Here is a 27,328-nt window from a genome sequence, read left to right on the forward strand (position 1 = left end):
ACCTGTTGACTGTGAATTTGGGATGAACAGGTTACAGTCTATAGGAGTTTATCAATTTTTTTTAGATTATCCAAATATAAATTTGTAATAAACTTGTATGGTCTGTACTATTCTGAATGCAAAGGCTTTTAAACTTGAATAAATGCAACACTCCTGTGCTTGAAATATATTTTAGAGGACAGAAATATCTTTGCCTAGATGAAAGTGTTAAAACTGATGTGATAGAATTTCAGAAAACTTTGTATTGTTTATAATAAGTGTAATCTGTGACTGTTTATCATTTTGCAATAAAACTTTATTGGCATATCACACTGCAGTTGTGGTGTGTTCACAAACCGTAAAATGTATTTCCCGATCAAAACTGTTTAGTCAGCTATGTTTGAAACAGGATTAAAGTTTAACAGTTTCCTGGTAAAACACAACATTGTTAACGATGTAGTTTAAATGTCTGGGAATTTCTATTGAAATTCTGTAAAACCTGAGTTGCTATACAATTAGTTGATTCTGTATCGGAAGCAGCGACACCAGATGTCGTCAGTTAATTTATTATTGCAATGGTTGAATTGTTATGCTGTGATTGCTTTTATTTTCAACTAATTCATTAAATTTTCATGCAGAAGGACAAACTCAGTTCACAAACATCAATCAGAGATTCAAAAAGCATGAAAAGGATATTTTCCTACCTAGCTGTCACAAAATACCTACGTCTCCGATTCATCAACAATGTCATGATTTATGCATTTACAGGGACTATAATTGTGTTGTCACTGCAGACAGAAAAAGTGAAGAATCTATGGGACTTTATTCACTCCTCAGATATTCAGACTCTGCAACAGCCCTGCGAAGCATGTTGACAGAATGAATTACCTTCCACGGTAATTTCAAAAAAAAAATGCAGAGAATATGTTTTACAAAAATTCACGAGAAAAAGTGTATTCCTTTTGAGGTCTAAATTTCACCAATTCATAGCTGCACTGAAGTGCAGTGGTTAATATGATACTATGTACATTGAATCAAGCCATACTTTTCTGGTGACAATGATGTTCCCAACTACCAGCTTGTCTGTTACCACCATGTTGAGTACTTCATAGAGCTTCTCAAGGCTGTCAAGGAGAGCATTTCACACTTGTGTTATTTATTCAACCCTTTTCACCACCATGGTTTGACCCAAAATCATTACTATCAATGGTGAGTGTGGAACTGTTTATAGAGAAGGGGTAGGATTGGGGGTTGAACAGGTAAAATTTTGTAATTCCTGGTGATTTTTTACAACCTGACCTTTCACGTAATTCTGGTCAATTTTTCATAACAATTAAGATTCTTATCAGAGCATTTGTGAATTTCAGTCTGTTTTATGTCACACAAGAAACTCATGAAACTTTCTATTTATGTCATCTTTTGAATGATGTGACAAATCTCATGTTTTCCCATGCATTGCAGAAATTCAATTTCATTGACATGAAATTTCACTTGTTCCTTCTGATTACAGGGTGCTGGAGCAGGACACAGAACTTTATTGTACGGCCATGCAGTATTACTAAGACATTCACTCAGCAACATGGTAAGTTAACAATCAAGCTGTTATGTCTGTTACATTCCTTGTTACAGTCTGTCCGTAAAAATAATACCACATACAAAATATAAAGAGAATATAACAAGTTATTTTGATGAATCATCCCCCATCTTACTAATAGATAACTAGTACAAAAAGGAATATCCAATTTAGTGGAAAATAAAATGAAATGTTGTTGACAATTTTCAGTTATATTTGCCATTTGATATTTACCATGTGATATTTACCAAATAACAACCCCAGTACAATTACAAAGCAAAATACATATTACTCAGAAGAAGAACTTTTGCTTCACTGTTGTATCTATCAAAATATTCAATGTTAATTCTTACATCCCTAAAGAACTGAACACAGCTTTCTTCTCCCAGTAATCACTCACTGACAGTTTAAATATCGCAATTGTCAAAAGTGGAGCAGTACAATAAAGGGACTATCAAGGATGTATTCAGTCAAAAAGTTGTTTTATCACTCTGCATGATGTTACAAAATGAGCAGGAACCGAGAGATGCTAGATAGCAGCACTTCTTGCAAGTGGACAGAAAGTAATTGACAAATTTGTCACTGACTTTTTCGGGGCAATTTTGACCAGGAGGTATGACATGGTCAAATACTGCCTGCATGAACATGGGTATGATATTTCTATAGTATAATTTTATGAATTTCAAGTTGATCTGCATAAGATTTGGTAATATCAAGTTTATTTCTTTCCTAGCACAGTAAACATATTTTCTTCTTGTTCGATTACAGTACCTGGCATGTTTGTCTTCAACCAGTTCATCTCGAGACAAACTTGCATTTGATGTTGGCCTCCAGGAAATGTCCCAAGGTAAGGCAGGCATATATCACTGAAAGAATGCATTCCTTATGACAGCCCAGATCATGTAATGTCGTAAATTACACGAAGACTTCTATGAAGTCCGCTTCTTAAGATCTCCGCTATCAGGAATGAAGAATTCCAGACTTGATAAGGTCGTCGGCATCTTTGCCATGCAGCGGTAGCTTTCGCCCAGCTTATCGTCCATTATACAACTATCAAGACATTTACTCGTCAGAGAAATCTCATAACTTCAGTCTTTGTTGTCCTCGATAATTTTGTTCAGATGAAACACTACCAATTCTGAGCACTAAGTAGTAAGATAAGCACTGCAAACACTGCTTACAGAGATGCGACAACTCCTGATAGTGTACAGAAAAACATCTGGTCACATCTGGCATCCAATCCGCACACAGTTTGTGTTCTACCCACAATCTATCCCCTTGTTATGTGTCTTCAGAAATCTAGCACAGTAGATTAAATAAACTTGAACATCTCACACTGCCATGGACATGTCTGCATGAAAAAAGCAAGTCAAACCCAAACTCCATGAAATGTGCACTGTAAAATTTTCTCATTTCATTCTACAGAAAAGTTAAAGCAAAACCGTGATCACGATTATCATTGTAGTCCATAAGAAAACTTGACAGAAATTCAGGTCTCACTTGTGCTTGTATTGAAAGCTTTTAAATGCAGTGTATGAAATTGATAAATTACAGTAATAAAAATCTGAATTCTATTTTAATTGAGAATAATATTGTGAATATTTTTTTATAGTATAGCACACTGCTTTCACTTTCCAACTTTACATGTTCTGTCAATCATAACAAGTGAGGATTAATCTAGTCAAAAAATTATGTTGAAGACATTTTGACCAGAAAACATTTTTTCTTGTAAGCCGTAATCCGTCATCCATGCATGATTTCAGAGAAATTCTCCCTACTCCCTGATAGTTCTGCCAGTTTGGTAATACCTGCATAGACCTTGCAAAACAGCCAAGACTCGGTTAACATATATGACTCAAGAGTAAATACTTAGCTCTAATTGCCACTGAAAGACATGCATGGTGTTGAACCGTATACTGTGAATACCATCTCATTAAGAACACACTTTTGTACACACTTTGGTATGTGTCAAATAAACAAAGCTGTATTGCAAATCTGAGTCATCGGTACCCTTGTATGACCTTTGACATTTTTGAATGAACTTATTGAACCAGATTTTGACATCCTGTCCAAAACAGTAAAAGTGTGGTTTTACTGTCCTCAAGCACAGAAAATTTAGGAGAAAACCTGTCTTTCGTCAAATTTAAAATAAAAATAGCTATAATTCAATCAAAGTTCATGTCATGGAATACTGAGATTTTCATCACTGAACACTTCTACATGTCAAATGAATATATCTGTCCGAGAATGCATCTGATAAGGGTTTTTGATAAAAATTGAATATTTTCATGAAGTTTATCAGCAAGTTTCTATTCGTACTCATGGCTAAGAAATTTATGAGAAAAATTAAGATTTCTTATGCTGAAATGAAGTGATGCATTCTGGGATGGAGGTAAACAGAGCATGGACTTTGAAATTTTAGAGACTACCACACTGTTACAGAAACAGCTTGAGTTAAGTTGCATGAGAAATTATCTTTATGTTATGTTTTATTTTAACTCCATTATACATTGATGTTCAGTGAATATTTTCATGCTTGTTGTACGTGTATCTGACCTCTCACTCTGATCCAGTAATGTGTATGTTACCATGTTAACCCTATTGACTGGTGTGTTGTTTTAACCCTTCATTGATACAGGGCCGGGAAGAGTAAATATGATAGGTAAAGTCCAAATGTTTTCAAGACATTTTGGGGGATTCTTTTTTTTCCGGGGCTAAGGGGAATCTACTTCATCACGACACAGTCAGTGAGTTGGCCAGGCCTGTAAAATCCCTCTCCAAAACCTCCGCTTTGTACTCCTTAACCATGTTGTTATGTGAAATCCAACCTCCAACCCCTCAGCTTGCTGTTAATTTACACCTGGGGAACACACTGACCAGTGTTGCCTGCATATGTCTATCTACAATCCACTCTTTTTTTGCTCAAATTTGTCTAAAATTTACTCACGTATTTTGCACAATTTTTGGCAAGGTTGTGTTTCACTACGATGTTATATTGTTACAGTGCGTAGGGGATTAGGATTCTTTGTGTTTGTATTTGAAATGTGATGAACTACACTTTTTTTATGTATTTTGTCATTATTGCTAGCAAATTACTGTTTTCAATATTACATTATGCACAGTTGAAAGTTGTTAGGTGTACAAGATCAGTGTTATGAAGCTGTGTCGCTTATATCAAACCACCTGTACAGATTAAACAGCTTGTTTTGACTTGCAGCATGACGTAAATTTGACAGTTATGGCTTAACGCAGAAATATAAAAATGAATGTTCTACCAGCATACATTTTTCGTGTTATTGAATTTGATTGGTAAATGAGAAAATTCATTTGTGTCAGGATAAGGAAACTTTTCATATTCCATTGTTTGTCCTTCAGACAAATGGCAGACAAGTGTATTATGGTGCTTGCATTGAACTTAAACAGTATACCACTTTTTTGACAGTTTCAGAAAAATGGAAGTTCTTTAAATCTTACCATTTTTCTGTGCTCAGTGCACGCTGTTTGACTCAAAGCAAAAAATAGAACAGGATGTAAATTGAGTAAAGACACAGATTTCGCTTCCATTTTTAATTTCAAATGTCAGTGTACCTGAAGCTTGACAAATAACGTCTGATCCAAAGAAATGGCTTGGTGAACCATGATAGCATTCTCGATTATATCTTAGAATAGTTTAAAGTTTCCTGGGCAAACATTTTAAACTTTGAGTTTTGAGGTGCATTTTTTTGTAAAGAAATATTGTCTGATTGATTTGTTCACCAGGGGAAGCTTGTTGGTGGACGATCCATCCAGCATCGAAACAGAGATCAGAAGGTGAAAAAGTCAGGATAGGAGATGATTTGATCCTTGTTAGTGTATCGTCTGAAAGATATTTGGTAAGTATGCACATCCCATCTAAACACGTAGCTTCAATGTTGTAAATTAAAAAAAACCCTGAGAATTACAAATCAAGAATACAAATCAGATGAGAGTCAAACTGTCCTCCCATCTTATAGTGTGCTCATAACACAATATCTCACTTGATCATCACATCAATGTGATTTGCTGTTATTGCTTTAATACTATCAGATATAACCTTCCTACGAGTCAGTATATCTCAACAATGTTACTGAATCTGTACACTGGAAATTGCAATGACTGGGTGAAAGTATGTAAAGGAAAGTCAAACCTTTGCATAAAACAGAAACGTCAAAGTTAAAAGACCTGAAAAACCAGCTGATGGAATTTTTCTTGTTTTCAATAAACCACAGAATGAAACTATGAAAGCTCAGCTCAGATCACTGTCACACATGTCACCAAAGAGCAAAGCTTTCTTTCTCTATGAACAGGATATAACTTTTACAGTGTAAAGTGATATTATTCCCAGCAGATTTCCATGAAATATATATAAATCTCTTTCCATAGTTCTAGTTTCCTTGGCATTTATGAACTGTTGGCAAGTGCCAACATTTTTTTGAAAAGTTGCATTCTGCAGTCCATTCATAATTTTAATTCCCGATGTGCCGCGTATGAAGGCCGACGGTTTCCTGAAATCACAAAGAGACATCATGCGTGATTAAAGTTGAATTCTTCTCGGCTATAATTTGCAGCATTTATCAGCGGCAAGTACAATCCCACCAGAACCTTCCAAAGTGCTAGCTTCGTTTCATCAGACATTGTGGACAGTTGGACCAGTGAGTACTGGCAGTGTGAAAACAAAAGCAATGGGTGAGTCTGTGAACAACTTACAAAGTTAATAAAATATTAAATGTTTTATTCCTTTACTGAATGGAACTTTACTCATCCTTTAAATTGCATTTTACATTTATTAAGCAAACTTTGAGGATTTAAAGCTCATTGCCAAGCAGATGTATCAAATTTTTAGAAGGAATGATACGGAAAGGAAAACAAATTTTGTTTTTCTACTCTCAAGAAATAAAGCTATCGAAGTGATATTTTAAGATTTTAAATTCTCCCTTATCGAAGCTGATAATTACTGTTAATCGTAAAAATCTACAAATAGTGACTGTAACCCAAACATGTTGAAAAGCAGTCATGAGTGAAATCTTTGATTTTATTGTCCACTTTGATCATTCATTGTATATATGTCTTTAAACTTAAAGTTTTTGAGACATGAAGACAAAATTTACCAAGTTCTCTTGCCTCAGTATTTCATTTAATCTGATTTTGGATAAAATATTATGATGTTAGCTTCAGCGATCATTTTCTTGTTCATTGAAGACTTCAGACCAGAGTCCTCAGATGAAATTCAGATTTTGTTGTTTAATCTCCCACTGATACTTTAGTCGAAAATGAAATTCCAGGAGTCTTCATGGCATTAAATTGAAGGTTACAAACAAAAGCGGTATGGGCCGTTAATAAATATCAGTTTCTTGAATGGGGAGACTGTACCAGATGATCGCAATTTAAAAGTACATTAAAGAGATAAATTTTCATTGTGAAATTTCATTTACAACCCTAACGTCTAGCAGAGCAGATTTGCTATTAAATCTTTGAAAGAAATGAGCGCCGTACTGTGTTTTCTTACTATTCCAGTATGTGCCACACTTTATTTTTCAAATTCAGAAGAACCTTTCGTCAGTACCGGTATGATGTGATGCACCTGTCAACTATAAATATTATAGTTGTACATCGGTTCTAAGCGCATCTCAATAAACATAAACTGTTGTCAAAGGGCACACTGAAATATCTAATAGTCTTGTGTGTTGATTGAATATCCTCTCACAAATATTGTTCTCTGTTTAATCCTTGTTGGTTTGTTGCATTTAAGAAATGTGCTAGCCGTGGAACCCCTGTGAACTCCAGTAGCAGTGTCCTTCACTAATAGTTCGTTGACCTCATGTCTCAGGCAGTGACCCTTCCCCAATGCCTGCAGTTACTGCAATTATTTTTTCGAAGGAGGAAGGAAACAAGCTAATTAGACATATTCTGAAGTCATTATTCATATAATCGGTTAACCTTTTATCTCCCGCCCAGGATTTGTAAATGGTCTTGATGTGTTGAGGTTCTTTAGAGGACATATGGATGAGTGTCTCACAGTGCCTCATGCTGGCTGCAAAGATGATGACAACTGCAGGTATGTTTGTTTGTGTATCCTTGTCTCCACTAAGCTGACAGCCAGGATGTCCAAGATGAGTTATCGTACGACCTTGTCTTAGGTCAAGGTTGTTGTCATGGAAGATTGATTTTGGCTTCCTCGATCAGGAGTGATGAATAATTTGATAATGACATTGAGATGAGATTACTTCTAATCAATGATATTGATGGACAAGTGTGGATGAAAGCAAAGAAAATGACTCTCAGTGATTGATGCATGCTACACAAGTTCAAGGGTCGTTTGTTCAACTCACCCCCATTGTTGACCTATCAATGGCCTCTTCAAATAGTTTGTTGCAGGCCAAACTGATTCATCACTGCTGAAGTGGTATGCCGGCGGCAACTTCTTAAAGTGACAATTAGTGAATCGGATCCTAATAAAATTTAAGCAACAGTTGTGTTTTCATTTCACCTCATCTCATCTGTACTGTCAGGAACAGCCAAGCTGAAATCAGACAATCCTTACTTGAATTTGTGAAGACGTGTTTGTTTTGCCAGGGAAATATATGGCCATTAAATGTATCATTTGTGACTTAGTTCAAAGTTTCTGCTGGCTTAATGTTGGCTGTAAAATTTAGGGGACTAGGAACAAGTGTTTGACAAGATCTATTGATGAGGCAACATTTTGAAAAATAATCTACAAGGAAGAATCTGTTTGTAGTTGTTGATTTCTCTAATGTCTCTGCTAACATGATAACTAAAGATCAAAAGTCTCATGTTTCATCATGGAAGACAGAACAATTAGTCTCCCGTTTTGCTCTCGCAGCAACGTTAAATGTACCCATTCTGATGGGAATGACTTTGTGAAACACAACATTTATTCAAGGTACTGTCTCAGGAAATCTGAGCAGTAAAATTGTCTATTTGAATTCATTCTTAAAATAGAAAATAAATTATATAAACATGGAAATTTCATGTGCACACCCTCTCATCACTTTTACTAAAGTGTACTTGTTGTATGGATTACAGTTATATATTCAGCACCTGGTGACATCGTAAATTGTATATGAATCTATGAGATGACAGATTAATTCATAAATTGTGTACCACTAGCATTTTGTGGCGACATCACAGATTCAACTATACACAGCTGGTGACATCGTAAAATAGTCCAGTATTATAAAAGTAACACACACAATATCCTATGGAAGGTACATGTACGTGCAGAAAAGCTGTAACATTTTTAAGTGAATCTAGAAGATATATTATATGTATGCTTTTCTGATTAATACTGTGTGAAATTTCCTATTTTTCAGTGAAGTGTCTTATGAAACTGGTGCTGTATGTAGCCATGCCAGGTCACTTTGGAGAATTGAACTCCTCAAAGTCAAGTAAGTGTACAGCACTTCTCACTACTGACTTTGCAAACAATTGTATGATGTAGTTCAGTGTAAAACCTTGTCCTTTTTACTTCATAAATCCACCTCTAAATTATTCTACCACATATCAGATGTATACAGTCTGATGTAACATATGTGTTGATACTTTGCATATATTATAATATTTGAATGTTGAGCAGTGTAATCAAAATAATAAATATTGAAGTGTATGTAATTCTTTGTATTACTTTCAAAGTTCTCTGTAGTTGTGTACCATTATCTAGATGAACTCTTGATTAGATGCAGTACCAGTCACACCTTGTGTTAACATCATAATGAGGAAATTAAGTTACATCAACCCATTGGTTGCAGAGCTTACTGTGGAGATAGACCATTTTCAATTTATGTGCCTCATTTGTGGAATTCTTGACTGTTACACCTTCAAACACTTCAGTCACTTAATAATTTTGAAGTTGGGTTGAAAACTTACCTTTTACGTTGTTTTGTGCATAAGTTTATATACTGATCTATTTGAACCATTTCATGATTTTGTTAGTCATTACTTTTTATTGTATATTTTTATTGTTGTCATTTTTCATGTTTTAATATAAAGTGCTTTGAGATATTTAAATAAGTAATGCACTATATTAGAAATAAAGATTATGAATTATGATTATCTTTGCTTTTACATTTCAGATGGGGTGGTAGTTATCTGGGCTGGGGTCAACAATGCAGGCTTAGGCATCTAACATCAGGTAAGACACAAGTCAGTTATATATGAATAGAATTTCCACCAGGTCAGTAGCCAAACCCAAAATATAAACTGAAAGTTGTTTGTTGTCTGGATAACTACTGAATCTATAATTTCTTATCGTCTTTGCAGGAAAGTACCTTGCTGTAAAACCAGACAAAGAAGTGTATATTGTCCCTAGAAACATGGCTGACACACAGAGTAGTGTTTTCTGTCTGAGACAGTCTAAGGTTTGTCATTTCTGTTAAAATCTAGAAAGGATGAAACTTGTGGTAAAAATTTCATTTCTCAGACACCAATATCTATCTTTGCAAATGAAATTGCTCTGTCTTCAACTATGATCAGAATAGGTTTGATCTGTCAAGATGTTATCACTCACATGATCAGAACATTTTACGCTCTATCCACAAACAAGAATCAGATTATGTCATTTCCTTTGGTCAGAACAGATCATGTGATACTGATCACATGATTCACATCACTTTAGTATTAAAGTCAATGCATAATGTAGGCTGCATTCTAAGAATGATGCATAAGGAAGATCCAATTAGTGTTTGACACAGATTGTCAAATTCTCGATCATGTTAAGCAACACTGTGCAACAACACCATTTAATTCAGTCCAACACTTTCATTTCTGAAACTCATTTCTATTCTGATTCTTTTCCAGGATGACAAATCACATTGGGACAACAAGAAGGATGAAGGAATGGGAAAGGCTGACATAAAATACGGTGATTCCGTTGTTTTTGTTCAACATCAGGCAACTGGACAGTGGCTATCCTATTTGGTAAGCAGCATACTTTCTGTTGAGAACACCTTGTGCTCTCAACATTTGTGATAGTTGACAGATTGAAAATGAGAGAGAGAGAGAGAGAGAGAGAGAGAGAGAGAGAGAGAGAGAGAGAGAGAGAGAGTTGTATTTACAAATATTTAAAAAAAATTACAGGGTAAGGCCACAAAAAAGGTGATTTATTTCTTGTCCTTGATATTTAGTATTTTTTAACTCACCAGAATGCGAAAAAAAAGACATCATGATGCACATGATGCAAATTGATGCAATCACCAGAAATTGATCTAAATTTTTAGCCTACCTTGTTAGTTGCATACTGCCTGAATCAAGCAGGAATTATTTAAGAAATTTAGTCTATGCTGGTCTGGTAGTTTGATCTTCCTTTATTCTAACAGAATATTTGTCACTGAATTGGTTGCCCTGAAGGAAATAATCTGTTCCAAATTTTTTACCGTACCAATTATCATGGCCTTTTACGATCAAACAATGTTCTATTTGATTTCGTTGTGTCTTTTTTGTTCCGAGGTCAGATGTGTAATGACAAGATGGAGCCAAGAGATGAAATTGAATTTTGTGGTCACACTTTCAATATGACTCATGAATGTAGATAATTATTAAGGGTTCAAACAAAATCATGACATCCTATTTGTGTAGACAGATACTAAATTAACCATATCTGTTTATGTATTATTGTCACACAGTCCGTGGAATCTAATGTCAGAGGAAGAGGAATAGAGAGGAAGGTATGCCTGACTCGATGTCTACAAGCTTTCATCAATTTAGGAAGAATGTACATTGGGGAAAGATATAAGGACTCTTAAATTTTTACAATTCTTTTCTGATCTACACTTGGGGGGGGGGGGCTCATATTAAAGCTTATGGCATTAGGAAAACTTTACTATCTTAGTTTTTTGAAAATTGAAAATTATTTTCTCCCCAGAGAGTTAAAACAGGCACAGTGGCCATTTTGAATTTCAAATGTTGGTAAATGATAGGTATTTTGTTTCTCTAACTCCATAATTTGCATGGTGACCCCCAATTTTTATACTTGCTTTGGTAAGAGAGTGGTTGAAGATTCACCGAGGAAAGTTTTAGTAAAAGTTTAAGTCTTTCACTTCAGAGGCACATACTACCTTAACTGTGACAATGTAAAAGAGGAATCCTCATTTGTTTACATCATTTAAATGAAAATCATCATTTGTAAATATCATCAAAGTGGTATTGCTTCTGTTAATAAATTTTAAAGGCAGTGTGTTCGTGGAATTGGTCATGTGCATAGATCACTATTGCCATCAAAATAAAATATTTCTTCTCTCAATCAATGTCAAAGAGAAAGACAAAATAAAAAAAATATAGATTTGTTGGGTCACTTGTAGAGTATAAACTTAAAATAAGAGTGGAAAATAATGGAGCTGTTAGTTTTTAAGACTGCATCTTTGATATTATTCACAAGTATTGGTGTTGGATTGATGAAGAAAATAGTTGTGTTTTGTTTTGTCTTTATCCAAGAGGTTATTGATTTGTGATTTGTTGATATTGTCAGGTGATCATGCATTCGGAGGGTCACATGGACGATGGTTTCTCAGTGGCCAGGGCCAGAGAAGAAGAATCCAACTCGGCAAGGGTTATCAGAAAAACTGCCTCAATATTTCACAGATTCAACAGGTAAGTTATGAACTGTGAACCTCAAATACTGCAGCATAGTTAAAAAAACTGACTGTGTGACAGTGTGAGAGTAAGAACCTTAATTTTCACAGAGAGCCATGAATTGTCAAGCCAGACTGTTACACATTGTTGGCCATGATTGACCTTTGAACTGACATTGGCACAGATGTGAAACTTTTGGTTTCACTCTCTTGAGGGCTCAAAGGTCATGTGCTTCCTTTGCAAACCATTTTCTAATTGACAGGATTTTCAATGCAATGATACCCGATACACTTAAAGATATTAAGACCATTTTATTTAATCTTAGTTAATTAGGCAAGAGTATGCAGGTAGGGAATAGCATTTGTGATACCAGAATTTTGATGAATGAACTGTAATTATGTTGAATTTGTTGTACAAATTTGTTTCAGTGCTCTGGATTCTCTGAGGATCGAGAGAGACAGTGAACAGTGGGCTAGCTGTTCTCTTTCTCAAGTACTCAACTGTCTGGAAGATCTGGTTGAGTATTTTGCTGAACCGCACGATGACATGGGTATGTGTCTTGTTGTAATATTTGCGGAGTTCAGTAATTTTGCTGTTTAATTTTATGAGCTTACTATGGTGGAAAAACATACTCATTGTTGTCGTTCATTCTTATTGATAGTCCATGAAGAGCAACAGAAAGCCCTACGAGCTCTGAGGAACAGACAAGATCTTTTCAATGAGGAGGTAAGAGATACTGCATCATAGTACGGTACATAATGCACAGTTTTAGGCCAATGGATATTCCCCATTGATAATGACTCATCATCATTTGGGGCACAATTGTGTTATTTTGTGGTTTCTCTTGTCATGGAAAGACTCATAGACAGGAACGGATCATGCATGTCAGTAAGGAATTCATGAGTACATGGGAAATCAACGCAATCTCAATTCATTTTTTTGGACAAATTTACTGCAGGATTCAAAAAATTATTTCGAAATAGTGAAATTAGTTTGAGGCTTTTAGTGTCTCATTCCAGAGAGAGTGTTGCACTTTTGACATAATAATGGGAATAATTTTCCACCTTATTTCCATGTTTGTTGTTCAAAGTACTATACAGATGATGTTTATGTTCAAACAGTTATCACAAAACAACAGAGACAAAAATCTAGAAGGCATGCCATTTTCCATTCTGTAGGGTATGATTGTACTGGTTCTGGAAACCATTGACAAGTTGAGTTTTTACAAGAGCGGTCGTGATTTTGGTGCCTGGGCTGGTGAGGAATCTGGACAAGACTATGAGGAAATCCTCAACTCCCTCTATGTACTCTTAGGTAAGTCATAGTGTAGTTCAAAGGGAAAAAAATTATATTTTCAATGCGTTTGTCAAAATTTAGAAGATAGATCCTGTGCGTTAGAGATAATGCAGCTATAAATGGTTCATTTTTTTCCAAATTTGATGATGGCATCTGCCTTGTACTGATCTTTTTGATGTAATTTTTTACACATTTTATCCATTCCTTTTCATAAGCTGTTTAAATGTAATACATACTGTAATTTCTTAAGTTGGCCATTTGCTCATGTCACTTTGGTAGCCAAGTGGCAAGTCGGATAAACTTTTTATAATTAGAAGTACTGATGCTAAGCATGTGTAACTTGTCATTAGTTTATCTTCATGTCGTGCAATAGAAATGTTACTGCGAATGTTAAATGCGAATTCTTGAGGTTGTCTGTTTTGTTAAAAAAACAATTTTGACAATAGTGTGTACTTATCTGAAACATTACTTTACAGCCGCAATGATCAGAAAGAACCAAGCCAACTGTTCCCAGTTTGCCCAGTCACAGCGACTTGACTGGTTAATACAGAGACTTGAGAGTCAACAGGCATCAACAGGTGAGGTCATTTTAGGTCATATCTCAGCTAGAGGTCATTTTAGGTCATGTCTCAGTTGGAAGTCATTTTAGGTCATGTCTCACAGGTCATTTAAGGTCATGCCTAGGCTGAAGGTCATTCATGGTCATATTTCAGTTAGAGGTCATTTAATGTCATGTCTCAGTCGGGGGTCATGTAAGGTCATGTTTTTATTATTTCTGGAAAAATGAACAAGAAGATTGAATGCTAGATGAAACTGGAACTTCAAACATTGCCGATTGGTTGCTGCAACTACTTTTGTAAATGCAATGACAAAACATTTTTGTTCTTTTTACTTGAAATAGGTGTATTGGACGTGCTACATTGCGTGTTAACAGACAGTCCAGAAGCCTTGAAAATGGTAAAAGAACAGCACATTCGATCAATGATATCCCAACTAGAGAAACATGGCAGAGATCCTAAGGTAATTGAATCTATCTGTTGGTTAAAGTTCAAACGGATTTCTGAAGCTAAAATCTTTTTCACAGATGTTTTGATGTTTTAGAATTTTAACTAATAACTAAAAGCAATACTGATTTATGTTCCCAATTATGTAAAATTCAGTTTTATTGTTGGATTTAGTGGTATTCTTTGCTTTTCATTTGCAGGTGCTAGAAGTCCTGTGTTCACTGTGTGTTGGTAATGGTGTCGCAGTGAGAGCCAATCAAAATCTAATCTGTGATAACTTACTGCCAAGCAGAGACATCCTGCTACAGACTTCATTGGTGGATGAAATCATCAGGTTTGTTTGATCATCAATTTTATGAACTCTTGTCTATATGAACTATAAATGAAATCTTGTTTCTGGCAGATTTACAGTACTTGAGTTGTGTCATCATTTCATCCTTGTATCATATGTTTTATAACAGCTTTGATAAGATGTTGCCCAAATATCACTTCAACTTTTACATGGTGCTCTCCCTTTTTGTCCTTCTACAACTATATTCAAATGAAAAATATTTTTCAGATACCTCTGTACCATGTTCTGCATCAATCCAACAGTAGGTTTTTATCAGTAACTTTTATCATTAAGAAAATACTATCAACGAGATAGGTATCAAACATCTGATAAGCAACTAATCTGTGGAGATAATCATTGGATTAAGTTGGAAAAGTCAACACCAAGTCAAGTGTAGTGCCCTAGATGTTTGCTTAGGCAACTCATCTGATGATATCATCCACAGATTAGTCAATTGACAGGTGTTTGCCAGGCCACTCAATGGCTTGTATACTGTAGGTGGGTTTACACGTGTATTTTTTTAAACCTGAGGGAATCTGATTAGTCGCTCTGTAAATATTCCTTATCAGCGATCTAAGTGATCTCACGTTTACACGTCATACACAAGGTATAAATTTAGTTCGGGTCAAGCGAAAGAAATAACGCCACCAACAATACAGTAGTCTTCATAACAACGTATAGCCCGTACATCGAAACGACAAAAATCAAGCAAGCCCTGACAGAAAACTGGAGTGAACTTGAAAAAGACGAAACACTAAAAAAACTGTTCCAAAACCAACCAATAATCGCATATAGAAGGAACAGAAATATAGGCGACACACATTAAAGCGCCAGACTTCACAAAAACTACAATAGCTCAAACTCAGGTTCACATAAACTTACACAAACACAACAAGATCAAACAGTATAGACATTCTAGCTTCCCTACCAAACGTAAGTGGAACAACATATTATAAAATAAAAACAATCAACCATTCAACACGTCTCACCAATCAAAAATGAATTTTAAGCGACTGATGAAGAAAACTCTGTTTTCGAAACGTAGCGCCAAAGGATCACAGTGTCAGTAGTCTCTCCGCTCCAGTGCGGATTAACACAGGACACGTAGATTACGGGTACGTCTCGCCATGGCCAAGCAACATTTTACATAAAACAGTTAAACATGATATACACTTATATTATACACAATATCATACACAAAACGCAAACAACCCAAATATGAACGATGTGTGGAGTTGCTTTCCCTTTACTACCTACAACTCATCGTAAAATGGCATCGTTTTTCTAGCTCTGCCACTACGACGGTTGTTGTCGGACACGGACTTGAACTGAGCTCGCAACCGTTTGATTTTGTTGTGGCATTGTTCTGCTGTCCTCTCGAGTCCCTTCTCCCTGGCCTTGGCAGCGACGACTTCATACACTTGCCGATCCCTCGACGTGCCGTCCATCATACGGATGACATTTTCGTCTCTCCAGATTGACATTAGTAGCCTGATCTCTTCCTGCGGCCAATTGTTGCCGAGATCGTGAGAGCTTACTTGCATGAACACCGTCCAATGTGGTAATAGCACTGATCGCAAATGACGTCACTGTTCTCTCTCATTAATATGCATAAATAAACATTTGTCCTCATTTTCCGCATAAACGACAAAAAATAAAACCTGCGAGTGTTAGAAAGGCTACTTAGCGTCACGCTTATGAATGAATTTACGACTGAGACTACAAGTTGCAACAACAGCCGCGCATGCAACGACAAAATTTGTCCGAATTTCAGCTTATTTGTCCGAATGTCGCGCACGTGCAGCTATATTTAGTAACAAACCCGAAGTCGCGATCAACGCTATTACCGCAAGCCCGAAGACAGGATATAGTTCGGCATTTAGTTCGGTGTTGTGGTCACACGTGTAAATAGGCCATTGTTTAGTACGGAGCACCGAACCTGGACCAGCCCTCCGACACCGAATTAATTTAGTTCTTTGTTAGTTCGGTGTTGTCTGTTCACACGTCCAACTGACACAGGTTTAACTTTATTCCGGTGTCAATTCCGGACTCAGTAACTCACACGTGTAAACCCCCCCTTTTGTCAACTACTGATAAAGACCCAAGTGTGAACTTGACAGAGAACAAGTACAGTGTCTACGGTATTGACTCACATTCAAGCAATATCAGTTGTCATTGGTTAAAAACATCACAATCAGAGAACCAGAGACTTACTTACAAATTTGCACTTGCAATATTTATGCTAGTTTGAATGAGTGAGTACAGTAAAATGTGTAAAGATAAGCTGAAAAACTAGACAAATTTCTGTCTTGCCTTTTAGTGTTAGGCCCAACATATTCATTGGTCTGAGGGAAGGTGCTGCCATGTACAAGAAATGGTACTTTGAAGTTGCTGTAGATGCTGTCACACATACCACGCCGAGACAGGCATTTTTACGTGTTGGCTGGGCAACCACGGAAGGATTCCGACCCTATCCACGTGGTGGTGAGGGATGGCATAGTATCACAGTTGGTGATGATCTCTACTCATATGGTTTTGATGGACTTCAACTTTGGACAGGTGAGCAGTGTATTTCAAACACAATCTAGCATTTGCTATTTCTATAAGCAGCAGTTTGTCTAAGTCTTTAGCAGACTCATAAAATGTATTTCACACATGGAATATGATAAAATATTACAGATGATCTGAAAAGAAAACTAAATATAATGGACAAACATGCAGACAGCACTGTGGAGATTCACAATCTTGAGCAAAGTATCAAACATGACATCGACACACAGACTATAACTAAACAGTGTGCTTTCAGGTTATCTATGTAATATTAGAGGAAAAATGTAGATATTGTGATATCTTTTGCCCTGCTACTCACATTTCCCTGTCTTGTGGTCAAACTTTGCCAGAGAAAAATTTTAAAGTTTTACCAAAATTTTGATGGTGAAACGCTTGCCCTGTTTTATTACCAGACTGTAGTATGAGCCAATCACTTTCAGATGTTTCAGACCTTGGATATAGGAGAAGAAAGGATGTCAGTCCAAGATTATTTAATTTTGTTTGCCTCTCACATTTAACAGGTGGTACACCAAAGTCAGCACCCTGGAATGGTAGTCACAAGCTAGGCAAAGGTGACATAGTGGGATGTTGTTTGGATCTGAGTGTTCCAAGGATGTTGTTCCACGTCAATGGAAATCCAGTCAAGGCAGCGTTTGAAAGTTTCAATCTGGATGGACTCTTCTACCCTGTCATCAGTATGTCCGCTGCTGTCAGGTATTATGTCAATTTTAGAAAAAATAAAATCTTGTTCTGTGAAGTTACAGTTAGTCTGACTTGCTATTATTGTGTTTATTTGCAAGAAATTTCAAATATAATTAATATGAGAAAAGAAATGAAAAGTAAGACAGAAGCTGTTTATCTTAGACATTTGCCATGGTCAGATTTTATGACTGTACTGCGACATCAAATTTTGAGTTTGGACAAAGAAATCTTTTAGGTAGGCAATGTTTGGCAGTTATATTTGCCTGTTTGTTCAATAAAGACAATTAAGTGAGTCTATATTTTTAACATATCAGAATCTACAGCCATTTTCACAGCTTTTCCAGCTGCTATTTCCTCTTCTATTTCATCCAGCAAATATTTGTCATGTGTAAATTTGTTGAATGATAAATGAAGCAAAGAGAAGCCATAGCTTGCAAATTTTCCATAGTCACTGTAACTTTGATTCTGTCTTCCACAGCTGCCGTTTCATCCTTGGAGGAAAGCATGGACGATTTAAGTACACTTCACCCAAGGGCTTCGCACCGGCACACGAATCACTCCTGCCAAAAGAAGAACTTCACATTCAACAGTGCTTTAACTTTGGAAACTTTAAGGAGAGTCTCTTCGCTGGCCCCTCGGCATGGAGGGAACATACAACATTTATCCCCAAACCAGTGGATACTAGCAGTGTAAGTATAAAGGATGTAGAAATGATTACTTTATAAATTGAAACATTGACAGTGAACCCTCTTATAAAGAAGCGGTCAGAAGTCTTGTCACAAACCAATAGTTTTATGAAATATGTGTTTGTGGTAGGCCTTTGCCAGAGCTTGTATGTTAAAAGTTTCTGTAACTCATGGAAAATGCATTGTGTATTGTTGTGCCTGAGAGCCAGGGACTGGGGACTAGGGAGCTAGGTACAAGACTTTATTATTTTGAGTTCATACATAAATGTTGCACTGAATGAGTGCATGTCAGAAAGGATAGAATGTTACAGGTGTAGGGAATGGGAAGATGACACTTTTCAACATTTTGCAGTCTGTTTTCACTTGTATAGCGGAGATAGACAAGAGTTGTGTACTAGTTTTGAAAGGCACATATAGTGTGTCTTGTTACAAATCATAAGGTTTGCTGGTGAAATAAATAATTATTGATGACCCAAAAGCCAGTTAAATGTCAACATGTATGGTTTCCTGAACTGATGAAAGTTTATTCTTTTTACATTACCACCAGGTTTCTATCCCACACTACATTGAAGGAGTACGGGACAAGTTGGCTGAGAACATTCATGAACTTTGGTGTATGAATAAGATTGAAGCTGGATGGACGTACGGACCTGTAAGTTGATAAACACATATACCTACCAACAGATAAAAAATTCAGTATGTCATGTTACCATTAGCTATGTTTTATCGCACCAAAGTAATGTGACAGTAATATTGCAGAAGGTTTTCATTAATTGAATTCTTAAGCACAGATACTATATCATCTGATAATAATTCTTATGTGTGTTGTTATGTGTAGGTACGAGATGACGCCAAGAAAACCCATCCCTGCCTGTGTCCCTTCAACAGCCTGACAGAAGAAGAACGAACTTTTGACATCACAATGGCCTATGAAACACTGAAGTGAGTTTCCAATTAAGATCAAAGCTAAAACCAGTGGTTTGATGATAAAGTCAAGGTCACAGTTGGACAAGTTCAGGGCAGGAAACTCTGTCTATAGGCCACCAGAATGATAGTGACATTTATGAGCTGATAAAATAGTCCTAAGATAGAGTAGATTTTAGGAGCACGAATACAGGCGGCATGAACAAGCAACTGACACTCAATGATTGCCATGCATGCATTTAATGACCTCATTTACCACACGTTGTCCATGTGTCAAATATATCAAAAATTCCTGACAAACTGGGAAATTTTCTTATTATCATGCTAAACGTCACAAACAATCATTAATTGCCTACTTGAATTCCATTGCATATTTTGATTGAATTCCTTGATAGGGTAGTGTTTTAACAACTCACGTACATCATCCTTTGATATCGATTTCAGAACACTAATTGCTTTGGGATACCATGTAGGAATTGATGAAGACGCTGCTAGACACACTCTCCGGAGACTCAGACTACCTATGAAGTGAGTTCCAATAAATTTTAAACAGTAATTGCTGTGTAAATCAAGTGATGATGACATGCATATACTTATGAAATAAGTTTAGAGTTGAATAAACTGTGATTGTCCTTTGAAGACTGATTTTGCTTCATCTTCTTCATGTTGCAACATATTAATCATTTTTAGTGTCAGTCTTTATAGTGTTAGCCTTACAGTCACTACCAAATTTTAATCTGGCCAAACCTATTTCTTGAGCCAGTTCTCGGCAACAAGACACATCTGTAAAAGTTGAAAACTGAGTTTTCAGTGTGTACAATATTCACTCCTCAATGAAATCTATAAAATAAGTGAGTTAAATTATAACCAAGTAACCAGCTGTGATTTCTATAAATGGGTAATAGAAGTGTTGAACATTTAGATGAGTATGTGAAAGAGTCAGAAAACACGTTTTATCAAAACTCAAATTTTCTCATCTAAGAAGTTAAAAAGCCAGTCTGTTGTAGAAAACTGTATTAAAAGCAAGCCAACTTTTCCCAAACTGAATTCTCCCAAATCATCATTGTAGATCTGCTCTGTTTCATTCATAAAAGTGTGCTAGTGGCTCTATTTGAAGCATTGTCATTGATGATATAGCCTGTGATATAACCATGTTTTGATTCATGTAATTGTTATGATTTCAACTAAAAATATTTTTGTTCTTGTTTATCAGCTATTTAATGTCAAACGGGTACAAACCTGCACCTTACAATCTCTCCTCTGTAATCTTGACACCAAAGATGGAAAGATTGGTTGAGCAACTAGCTGGAAATGCACATAATGTGTGGGCTAAAGATCGTATCGAACAGGGATGGACATACGGACTTACAGAGGTAAGGAATGCTGAATGTTTATTGTTTATGTGCTGATAATGCTGTCTTATGTTTGTTACAGACAGCAAGATTTTGCTACAAAAGTGGTTGATTTATCTCTGAATGTTTCATTTCTTTTGATCATAAAGTTTTGACAGCTACACTGACGGCTACTTTCAAAGTCATTCAAAGGTGCAGTGAATCTTTCATGAATATACAGTTGACAAGCCAAATATTAGCTATCCCTTCACAGTGTCAAGTAGTAGACAAACAACTGTGCCCAATAAATGGAATTGAAATATGTGAGAAACAATATCAAAGTGACTGTTCTAAGTCTTTAAGGTAATATGCGCCTCGAAAGTGAAAGACTTAACCTTTGCTCGAACTTTCCTCAATGAAAATTTCGACCATTCTCTTACCAAATCAAGAATGAAAATCAGGGGTCACCATGCAAACCTGGTTCGAGAGAGACAAATTACCTAAGATTTCCAGATATTTGAGATTCAAAATGGCTGCCATTCCTATGTGCTCTATGGGGAAAAATAAAACTTTAAATTTTTGGAAAAACTAAGACTGAAAACTTTTCTAAAACCAAGAGCTTTAAAATTAGCCCTCACAACTGGTTGATCAGAAAAGAATAAGTTTGAGAGTCTGAATATCTGTCCTGAGGAACGTTCTACTTTAAATGAAACTTTACGTGAACATGTAATTGTTAAAATCTCACAGGACTCTGTCTACAAGAGGAATCCTCAGTTGGTGCCATTCAGTCAGTTAGATGACACTGCAAAGAAACTGAACAGAGACACGGCCAGTGAGACAGTACGAACCATCTTAGGATTTGGTTATAACCTGGAACCACCGAGTACAGACACACCAGATAATCACACTCGTGGTCCGTCAAGAGAAAAAGTAGCTAAAAAGCAAGCTACCAGAACGTACAGAGCTGAGAAAAGTTATGCAGTGTCTGCTGGCAAATGGTAAATATTGTGCGTTTTGTCTTGTAACAGTTTTCCTCACAAATCAATGCAAACAATGATTTGACCCATGTGCAGTTGTCTTGCCAAAGTCAATATTATCAGTATATTGTTTGTGATTCTTCTGGCAGAATTCAGCAGAAGCATATGGATTTCAAAAATATCGTAACGATTATCATTATTTAACAAATACCCAATTTAAGGTGGGGGTTAGTAAAGAATCTTAGTCAGTTTAAGATGTGATAAATTTTAGTAATGTTGAAAATTTGAAATTCTGTTTCATCATTCAGGTACTTTGAAATGGAGTGTGTTACGGCAGGCTTCATGAGAGTAGGCTGGGCTAGCCCATCATGCCTTGCAAACAATGACTTGGGCTGTGATGGTCATTCCTATGCATTCGATGGATTCCTGGTGAGTTTGTTTTTCAATATCAGCGACAACATTTTTTCCACTTTGTAGCTCAAAACTTCATATGTAATAGAGGTGCCTTCTGCATTAAAGCAATTTGAAAATATGACAATCTTTGGACAAAAGCCTAATGTACATCATAACAATATGTCTCTTCACAGCAAGACTTTGATTTTGATTTATACCAGCGATAGTGAGTACGATATGTTTTCTCTATGAATTTTCCCTTCCTTTCCAGTCTCGAAAGTGGCATCAAGGTTCTGAATCATTTGGTAAAAACTGGGGAGTAGGAGACGTCATTGGATGTATGTTAGATTTGCATGACAGAACCATGAGTAAGTCAACCCTCGGATCTCTTTCCCCACCATAAGCAAGATTTATTACCATTGTCAGATGTGATTTCATGCTTGCTATTTATATCCTTTTGTATTGTGTTGTACTTGTGAAATTGTTGCAGTGGTAGAATACATTTCTTTAAATACTCTCTATGACACTACCTATCTTGACAGCAAAATGCATATTTTACTGTTTTAGTTCTGTTTAATCCCAACTTACAGTCTATTATTTCACGATGATATGTTTTGTGTATTTCAGTGTTCACACTAAATGGAGAACCTTTGACAGATAACTCTGGACATGAAACAGCCTTTGATAACATACAAATCGGTGAAGGTCAGTTTGGTCCAACCACTACCACAGTAGATCTTTTAAAATTCTTCTGATCAGTTAAACAAAGTGTGAAAAATCGTGGAGAGTAGGCTAAAAATCAAGCTATACATCAATTCAACAATATTGATTCCAGTGTACACTTGATTGTTGTTTCTCACAATGATACGGCTATGTTAACCAATACAAGTGTGTATTCCAAGCAAAAACTACACACGTAGGGTGCACAAATTGTGTACAGTTGGGGTTATGAAAATACTATGAGGGTTGAAGTGTTGACTGCCTGAAATATCTTAAACCAGAACAGAAAATTGTGAAATAGAAAAGTTGTTAGTTAGCAAAAAAAAGTTAGTTGCCATGAGAATTTCTGAAATACCAAAACTTTTAATTGTTATTTTCAGGTTTTGTACCAGCATGTACTCTTGCTACTGGACAGCAAGCCAGACTTTACTTCGGTCAAGTAAGTTGTCCATGAGATTCTTGTGCTTGTAAATATCTTTCTATTCGGTAACTTTCATAAAGAAAATGGATATGGATAATACACTTGTTTCTCCCCCAAAATGTCTTAAAATATACTGCATATAGGATGCTTGTTTGTCATGAATATGTTGTTCTGTGTTTCTTGTCAAGTTAAAAATCTCTGGTGTCAATAAGATAGCAGATTGTGTGGTAATGCATACCTAAAGGCCTTTCTCCATTTTATAATTTTCTTTGACAACTACTAATAACTGTGGTGATGTTTTATCTCCCCTTGTTGAGTTTACGGACATACAACTTTAAAATGTCAAGTTGAGAAAATGAATTTCAACTCTGTAAGCCATTTGATATTTCCTGTCTCGTCAATTAGATAGTCTTGAATGTTTTTGAAGATGCATATCATCTTTCACATTGCAGGATTTGCATGCCTTAAAGTACTTTACAGTATGTGGACTCCAAGAAGGCTACGAACCATTCTGTGTGTAAGTAGACTCACCATCACTTTTCAAAGTGATTTCAGACTCGTAAAGAAAGCTCTAGCTTTTAAAACTTTGTATTTTTCTCTCGCTGTCTGTCTTTACTGATACAACTTAGCCCTAGCTTATTTGTCCAGCTGTACATCTATGCTGTCAGCTTACACCCAAACTAATCTTGTGTGTTTGTGATCCGATATTCCGAGTAACAAAACAATATTAGGCTTGACTTTCTCTGAGTTTTACTTAAAACAGCATTGCAAGAGTGTGTATTTGTCTTTAAAAATATGACAAAAAAATTTAAACTTGGACTATTTTTGGACTGACTTCTTTGCTACTTTCAATCAATGCACGTCCAGTTAGTTTTTCTGTCTTTTTTCTTTTTTTTTTCTGTTTGCAATCTGCATGCCCTATCCTTCATTCTCCTCACAGCTGTCCTGATAAATCAATCGCACCGGGGTATGTCTATCTACATCCTTTCTACCGTAGAAAAGAAAAAAAAGAAGTTGCATGTCTTTATTAGCTTTCACTTGATTTTCATCATCAGTCCGGTTGCTATCGCTGAAACCTAGCAACCGGGAAGGAAATCAGGCAGAGTGTTTCTGTTCAAGTGCATTTTCGTGTTGAAGCTGGTAGCTTGCTGTGTCTCTTGAAAAAAGTTGCGATTTCCCACTCACGTTTTAGGAAACCTAGAGCTGTTTATTTAAAAAGATTCTCCACTCATTCTCCAAAGGGTTATCGACTTCTTGTTGTGTTTTCAAGAAGGAACATGTTCTACTTGCGAGATTGTTTTTACAATGATTCCAACATTGGACACAGCTACTTTGAAGTCCAGCCCATTGTTTGTAAGAAGTGTTGCATTGCGCTGGGTATCAGTTTTAAACATACACTTCACTTTTTGAGCGTGCACAAACTCAGATATTTTTTTTTCATCTGTTCAATTTGCATGTCTCAAAAAATTGGTTTGTACTTAGTGTATTTGAAGTGGTGATGCTTCCATTTTCAACATATCACCCATCCAATGTGATTATGGTCCATCCAAGTGTTATATTTTTTATATGATATGTTTTGTGTTGTTTTTCTCCCCCTGTGTTTTTTTAAGTTTCGTAGATTTATTTATATTTTTTGTTTTTTCCCCCTGGACGTTAGTAGAGTAGACCAGGAATATGAAATTTGCTGTCTTTAGTATTAAAATATGCTGTAGACCTCTAGAGAATAAGTAGCTTTGTTGTGGACTGTATCGGAATTCCGAATGTTTGTCCCCGGGCCAACTTACCAATCCTGACTGGCTTTAAATAACCTCTTCCTGATGTAGGAACATGCAAAGAAACATGCCGATGTGGTATAGCCGTGAACAAGCAGTCTACAAATCTATCCTTTCACAGCACGAAACCCTTGAAGTGACAAGAATACCAGCTGGGTGAGTTGTGGAATATCTACCTAATATTGAATCTCCATGGTAACATAACAGTACTGTAACATGTTTGAATTTCATCTTAAAGTAAAAAAAGAAATTCTTTGGTAATTGTACAACAATTTTTAAGTTTACAGTCATTTAGTTCTACAAGTAGTATTTTAAAATGATTGTAGGTCATCATATTGCTTCCCTGTTTAGAAACTTTAATTATAGCAAAGCAAAGACAGTGTTAACCCTTTCACCCCATTTCACTGTGTAGAGGTCCAACTTTGCCATGGGAAACAGTGAGACTGGGTCAAACCATGGCGATGAATGGGTGAAAAAAAAGTCCACCCAGCATGTTTCATTATACAACTTAAAACACAAACACATCAAATATTCTGTCCACCCAGTAACATCTGAGAGCAACGTATCACTCTGTTGCATTGCTTTGCATTTTGAGCATTTTGAGTTGGCTTCCCTTAACATTGTTATTTATCTTTCACGGAAAGAAAATTTTCATGATCAATTTTCTAATGGAGTCACAATCTCTCATCCACAGAATTGAAGGTCCCCCATGCCTGAAGGTGTCCAATAAGACGTTTGGAATGGTAGAAAACCCACCAGTTGAATATCTAAGATTGAGTATGCCTGTTGAAGTGACAGATTTCCCAACTTGGTAAGATCATTAATGCTTTTAATGAAGCTATTTCAGGATCTGCATTTACTTTGGAGCTATGAAGGTATAAAGACAAAAAAGTTGGACATCAAATAATTAGTTGCATAAGTCAACTTTCTTATATTTGGTGTTAATATGTCAACAATTTATGTACAATTTTGTACACCTGTATCACACTTTGTAAAACAAAAAAAAATGCAATATACCACATTTGAAAATGAATATTTTGTCAATATTTTGTTTCTAGTGACACAAGCAACTCCAGTATAAGGAAAAAGATTAGAGTGGTTTTTGTGTAACTAGACCATGTCAGACCTGATTTTGAATAATGTATTTTTTGGTATCACTTTCCAGTGGAGACCTAGCAATTTCAATCCCAGTTCCAACTGTAACCAAGGAACCCACTCCACAATCCGGTGGAAGGCGTTTCTTTCACAAAGGAAGTACAAGCTTTGATTATAGCGAAGTAGATTCCAGTGACTATGGCGGAGGAGGTACAGGTGGGAAAAGAGGTATGACAAATTTCAACAGTTTTCCCATCATGTTATTGGTAAAACTCTTCAAAAGAGTTTAGTGCAAATGGATTTAAATCTACAGTTTCCAGGAGAGCTGAAAATTTGTTTGTTATTGATCAGATTGTTTCCCAAATGACATGAAAATATCTGATATTCACAGTTGCCAGAGTTTTGGATCATCAGCAGCATCATTGTCATCATCATCATCATCATCCTCATCATCATCACCATTATCATCATCATCATCATTAATATCATTATCATCTTCATTATCATGTTTGATTACTTTTTACAAAAAGCATACCCAATGTTAGGGAATCTCCACACTATTTCAATGACTTGTGCATACAAGGATGTGTTTTGAATCATTTACTTTTGACATTTTTTCAAATCAAGTGACATTACCGAGTGCTATCTGTAAGTTGAAAACCTGAGCCTGAATAGCATTTTTTCTGTTTTACTTGCAGTATTCAAGCAAGGAAGTAGTGACAGTAGTATGCTGGATGCTGATTCTGAATTGGATGACACGCCAATCACCACGTACAGAACCAAAGCTGCCATGATGGGTAGCCTTCACAGGAGAAGTAAGAAAACCATTCTTTAAGTACAGACTTTATTCTCAATCCAATGTAGGGAAAAATGAAGATGAACTGGCCTTCAGTTATTGTGGTTCACTTTTAACTTTCTACTACATTAAAAAGTATATTTGTTTGTGTTATCTGAAAAAAACCAAAATATGTT

At 36.0% G+C, this 27,328-nt stretch overlaps 1 protein-coding gene across 28 annotated transcripts in view; it reads left to right on the forward strand.

Annotated features, from left to right (window-relative positions):
• LOC139149298 (ryanodine receptor 2-like) overlaps positions 1 to 27,328 on the forward strand; it is a 146,668-nt gene that overhangs the window by 35,430 nt on the left and 83,910 nt on the right. For 23 of the 28 annotated variants that reach the window (XM_070720959.1, XM_070720956.1, XM_070720957.1 and 20 more), the window contains exons 4-38: positions 1,490 to 1,561; positions 2,321 to 2,399; positions 4,191 to 4,214; positions 5,312 to 5,424; positions 6,139 to 6,256; positions 7,526 to 7,625; positions 8,902 to 8,976; positions 9,661 to 9,719; positions 9,848 to 9,945; positions 10,385 to 10,504; positions 11,209 to 11,250; positions 12,051 to 12,172; positions 12,583 to 12,704; positions 12,816 to 12,880; positions 13,333 to 13,468; positions 13,927 to 14,028; positions 14,352 to 14,470; positions 14,655 to 14,788; positions 17,106 to 17,344; positions 17,857 to 18,049; positions 18,516 to 18,726; positions 19,271 to 19,375; positions 19,562 to 19,665; positions 20,092 to 20,175; positions 20,861 to 21,020; positions 21,726 to 21,976; positions 22,264 to 22,384; positions 22,620 to 22,716; positions 22,976 to 23,053; positions 23,449 to 23,507; positions 23,942 to 24,006; positions 25,313 to 25,417; positions 25,956 to 26,072; positions 26,427 to 26,584; positions 27,055 to 27,171. In XM_070720959.1, the coding sequence (XP_070577060.1) occupies positions 1,490 to 1,561; positions 2,321 to 2,399; positions 4,191 to 4,214; positions 5,312 to 5,424; positions 6,139 to 6,256; positions 7,526 to 7,625; positions 8,902 to 8,976; positions 9,661 to 9,719; positions 9,848 to 9,945; positions 10,385 to 10,504; positions 11,209 to 11,250; positions 12,051 to 12,172; positions 12,583 to 12,704; positions 12,816 to 12,880; positions 13,333 to 13,468; positions 13,927 to 14,028; positions 14,352 to 14,470; positions 14,655 to 14,788; positions 17,106 to 17,344; positions 17,857 to 18,049; positions 18,516 to 18,726; positions 19,271 to 19,375; positions 19,562 to 19,665; positions 20,092 to 20,175; positions 20,861 to 21,020; positions 21,726 to 21,976; positions 22,264 to 22,384; positions 22,620 to 22,716; positions 22,976 to 23,053; positions 23,449 to 23,507; positions 23,942 to 24,006; positions 25,313 to 25,417; positions 25,956 to 26,072; positions 26,427 to 26,584; positions 27,055 to 27,171 (3,964 nt within the window). The remainder of the gene's footprint in view (positions 1 to 1,489; positions 1,562 to 2,320; positions 2,400 to 4,190; positions 4,215 to 5,311; positions 5,425 to 6,138; positions 6,257 to 7,525; positions 7,626 to 8,901; positions 8,977 to 9,660; positions 9,720 to 9,847; positions 9,946 to 10,384; positions 10,505 to 11,208; positions 11,251 to 12,050; positions 12,173 to 12,582; positions 12,705 to 12,815; positions 12,881 to 13,332; positions 13,469 to 13,926; positions 14,029 to 14,351; positions 14,471 to 14,654; positions 14,789 to 17,105; positions 17,345 to 17,856; positions 18,050 to 18,515; positions 18,727 to 19,270; positions 19,376 to 19,561; positions 19,666 to 20,091; positions 20,176 to 20,860; positions 21,021 to 21,725; positions 21,977 to 22,263; positions 22,385 to 22,619; positions 22,717 to 22,975; positions 23,054 to 23,448; positions 23,508 to 23,941; positions 24,007 to 25,312; positions 25,418 to 25,955; positions 26,073 to 26,426; positions 26,585 to 27,054; positions 27,172 to 27,328) is intronic. The other 5 variants (XM_070720971.1, XM_070720983.1, XM_070720985.1 and 2 more) reach the window with 1 other exon arrangement.

This window comes from Ptychodera flava, chromosome 14 (assembly GCF_041260155.1).
Source record: "Ptychodera flava strain L36383 chromosome 14, AS_Pfla_20210202, whole genome shotgun sequence".
Taxonomy (NCBI): Eukaryota; Metazoa; Hemichordata; class Enteropneusta; family Ptychoderidae; genus Ptychodera; species Ptychodera flava.